At 34.0% G+C, this 4617-nt stretch overlaps 1 protein-coding gene across 1 annotated transcript; it reads left to right on the forward strand.

Moving 5' to 3' along the window:
* Positions 1–1458: 1458 nt before the first annotated feature.
* On the forward strand, positions 1459–3544 carry LOC116417402. The gene is made up of 2 exons (XM_031930224.1): positions 1459–2960; positions 3436–3544. Exon 1 carries the CDS (start codon positions 1800–1802, stop codon positions 2376–2378), a length of 579 nt encoding a protein of 192 aa, XP_031786084.1. The 5' UTR covers positions 1459–1799; the 3' UTR covers positions 2379–2960; positions 3436–3544.
* Positions 3545–4617: the final 1073 nt, after the last annotated feature.

Genomic DNA, 4617 nt, shown 5'->3' on the forward strand with positions numbered 1-4617 from the left:
TAAATATATAGCTGCGCAGTGTTTCTGTCTCTCTTACAAGTTTTAATAGTATATTTCGGTACGTGTGACCTAAGCGGCACTTTATTAGGCACTACACGGTACGTAGTTAGCGCCTGAGCGTAGCGATAGTGATACCGCAGCGCCGATAAAAAGCCAACTTAGGTTAAAAGTATCGTATAAGTATTTTATCCTCTCTTAAAATAGTGATTGACTTTGTTTTGAAGCATTCTATTGATGATTAGTCGCCTAGTACAAGAATTTAGAAACGCGAATTTTATTACAAAACCTACAAACTCTTCGAACTATTAGTTCTCAGCAGGCGGCAAAATTTGAAATCTTTCTGGAAACATTAATAATTGATGGTATGATATGGAGTGTACGAAGGACCTTTAGATTTCCTAGTACTCTAAACAATTTATATAATCATTATAATGTTTAATACTATGATTATGCCGCAGTATCATGAAACAACAGATACGTTTTTGATTGTGAGTATTTAGAAGAAGATTTTCATAGTAAATTATGAAAATCTTCTTCTATTTTTACATACGCGCTGATTAACATGTTTTGACCTTTATTGCCCTCTAAATAATGTAATGCTCACTGTCGTTATTCAAGATTAAGAATATATATATATATATATATATATATATATATATATATATATATATATATATATATATATATAAATATTTTATAAATATTATATATTTTAGAGCGGGCAACCATTCAAAAACATTTGATGAAGATCTTGATCTTTCTACTCTTCATGATGAGATCTTAAACGTAAGCGAAGAAGCAGACGCTAACCTGGAGGATACCATATTGGAGGCGCTAGCTATAGATTGCCCAGAGTTAAACACAACTACTAAAACAGATCAAGTCGATTGTTGGTAAATACTAGCAATTCACTCTTCCTAAAAAAACTAGCTCAATATAAGCATATTGATAAACCTTCGTCAAATCTAAAAAACTTTTTTACAGTTTTACATATATTTATAATTATTTTTACTGGATTAGAATGTCATTAATTTTCATAATTAAATGAATTTGTTCTTAAAACTTGTTGAGATTGTGTAAAAAGGAATTATCTCCGGGTTAATTTTATCAGTTTATATAGCAGAAATATTTTTTTTTATTAATTAAAAAAATGTACATTATATAATCAATATTAGGTTAGAATATAGATAAAATCTTTATTTCAGATTATAGATAACGTCTCAATTGAAGCAAGTAATAAAGACTCTATTAATGCTAATCAAAACAACAATTCTGTAGCGAGTACAGATGATAGTTTCGGTGAAATTTCAATTTTAAAGGATGGTAATAAAAAGTTTATGGAATCCTTAAACAAGAAAGGATCTAGTGGACTTGACGACGAAAATCTTATTGTTGAAGTTTCAAATGATGGTAATGCTGATGATAAATATAATTTTTGTATTTTCTGACTACAAATGAAAAAAAAAAAAAAAAAAATGGAAGACATTTAGCAACCCATAGAGACAAGAAAGCTGTACAAGAATTTTTGAACTTACCACGTGGATCAAGCCAGCGAAAAAAAAATTATTGAGCTAATTAGAACAAGGGGTGATTTTTTGCACAATTCACAAGAAATATACAACTCTGGAACCTTGATAGTATCAAGATGACCAAATGAAAAACGTCAAAAAGACGCTGATGGTTATAATGCTTGTCCGCAGTGTGCCAAATATTTAAAGAATCGTTCAGCTTACATTCACATAAGAAATTGTAAAGACGAAGAAGATAATTCGATAAAAAATTCACGTACATATCGAGTAATGGTTAGACAAGTTATGGGCAGAATTCACAGTGAAGCGTCAGGTGTATTAAGAAACGTTGTATTTCCTGTTTTAAGAGAAGACAATATTACGAAATGTATAAGATATGACAAACTGATTATTTTATACGGTAACAAATTGTGTACAAAGTACAAACCGCAATATCAGCATGATATGATCCGAAATCGACTTAGAACTTTAGGAAGATTTCTTACTCGGTACTATGATGATTGTGTAAAAGCAATTTATGCAGTTGCTAATTATGATAAGCGAGGCGTCTTTAACAGTTCCTACACATCATTCCAATTAGGAACGTTGCTAAAGCAAGTTGCTTTAACGTTGCGAAGTCAACTCATTAAAGAAAACAAGCTTAAACAGAAAAAAATAGTCGACTATTTCTTAGAACTAAGAGAGGACAATATAGCGTACGATGTCAATAAAACAGTAGAGGAGTCACAAATTCTAAGAAAATGTACACAATCAGAAGATGTTCTACCGAGTGTAGAAGAGATTCGTAGAGTTGCTTTGCACATACAAGGCGTGAGAAATGAAAGTTTAGCAGCTTTAAAGGAGTCATAATCTGATAATGATTACAGATTGTTGTCTGAAAGTATTCTTTTACAAATAATGATGTTTAATCGGAAAAGAGCAGGTGATATTGAAAGGATTACATTAGATAATTTGAATACAAAATATAATATTACCGAAGAAAGTGATCCAGACCTTTTCAAAAAATTTACTACAGCATCGCGAGAGACAGTATCAAAATACGTTCGATATTCGATGAGAGGAAAGAAGGGTAGATTAGTGCCTTGCATAGTCACAAATGAAATGCAAGAGTGTATTGATTACCTGAAGGATAACAGACATTTGTTTAGCTTAACACCAGAGTTAAAAATCATCTTAAAGTTAGAGGAACTTTTCTTAGGAAGCACTTAGCCACTTTCTGCTCTGCGGAATTGTCAGATCAAGAAGTTTCGAGTCTTGCTAAATTTATGGGACACAAAGATAGCATACATAGAGATTTTTACAGGTTGCCTGACAAATTAAGAGATCTTATGGAAATTTCCCAATACCTTGAAAAAGCCCAAGGTAATCTTCCCGATGAGAGTAAAATATGGCACGATGACAATTAATCTACTAGTACAACAAAGACATCAGGTAAATAAAAGAAATAGTATAGTGTGCAACCAGGGAGAAGGGGGTAGAGCTATTTAGCACGACTAGGATTTGAGTGCCCAAATATCACGCGAGCTAGAAAATACACCTCTCCCCTCTTTTTAAATACTCTGCTTTTCTTGACAAGTGCAGATAAAGGCTCATTTTTCTGTATTTAGAGTGAATGGAAAGTTGTGAATTTTGAGTCGTGCAAATTTGTCTTCAATCGTGCGTCTTTTTTAAATTTCAGTCATGATAAGACTAAACAAATATTTTTATCATAATATTTTTTAAAAACTTCAAAATTTGATCAAATTTGAGTAGCAGTAAGGAATGGCCGTTTTTCCCTAGGGAGAGAGTTTATATTTTCTTCCGCACGCTCGAACTGAGAAGCTTCCCATTCACTTCAGATGCGCGGGCTATAAAAAGAAATATACTCACGTACTTGCATCGTTTTAAAAATTTTTTTGTTATTTAGGTACTCATACTAATTCAAAATCTAATAAGAAACAGCAATTAAGCAAAATTGAAGAACATGATGAACCTAACGAAGAGACTATGGAATCGGATATTAAACATCAAAGGAGTGAGTTTTATTTATCAATTTTAATTTATTACAAGTTGATAAGATAATTTAATACAAACATTTAATAATCCGCCTTATTTATCTTTTTCTCCATCTCTTCCTCCTTCTTTCTCTCCACCATCATCCTCCATTCTTTTTTGGCTTTGATGAAAACTGATCTCCCTTCTTCGTTTTTCTCCTTTTTTTAACCTGCATTCCTCGTTCCACCATGCATTCCTTTTCTTGCGGCCCATCTTTTTTTCCTCTCCTGTACAGCTCTTCCTACCTTTTCCTTCAAGTCTTTCCAGATGCTTGCTTCTTCTCCCTCTTCCAATTTCTTCTTACACTTTTCTATCGCTTTTCCTGACCACGAAGTCACCTTCTTCACTGCACCCTCTTCCTTCTCTATCGCACATCTCCTTGTTGCCACCTCTATCTTCAGAGGAATATGGTCTGTCCATCTTTTCCACCCATCCCCGACCTTCTTCATTTATATATATTCTCTATCTATGTATGTATATTCTCCCTTCTTATCTCCTACAATGTTCCCGTTCAGTATGCTTAGCCCCAATTCTCTAACCCTCTTAACCTGCTCCTCTCCTTGTTTATTTATCCTTCTTTTCTTCGATTTTCTTGCCTCTACCAGCCCCTCCTCATCCAGTCCTTTACCCTCTTCGCCTGTCCTTACATATATCCCCACACCTAAGCAATTCCTTCCCTCTGGCTCTCTCCACCATTTCCTCTAGCTTCCTATAGTTTTTCCTTCTCTCTTTCCTCATGTGGAACGTTCCTGTTCCATATGATTCTCTTTTCTGCTTCATGCGGGCTCCTATGAACTTTGGAGTTCATCTCTAACCACACTACCTCATCTCCTCTGCCTCCTAATTTTACTGCCATCATTATACCCCTTTCATTCTTCCCCTTCCTTCTCCTTTTCCCCCCTTGCTCTAATTTAATACCCTTTTAACCCTTTCTTCCAGGAATCCTCTTCTATATCTTCTATCCATGTTTCTTGTTGACATATTATGTCAAAGCTCCTAAGGTAATTCTAACTCTCCTCCTTCACCCCCCTTATCCCTGCCATGTTCCAGTTAA

The sequence above is a fragment of the Nasonia vitripennis genome (genome assembly GCF_009193385.2).
Source record: "Nasonia vitripennis strain AsymCx chromosome 4 unlocalized genomic scaffold, Nvit_psr_1.1 chr4_random0010, whole genome shotgun sequence".
In the NCBI taxonomy this organism is placed as follows: Eukaryota; Metazoa; Arthropoda; class Insecta; order Hymenoptera; family Pteromalidae; genus Nasonia; species Nasonia vitripennis.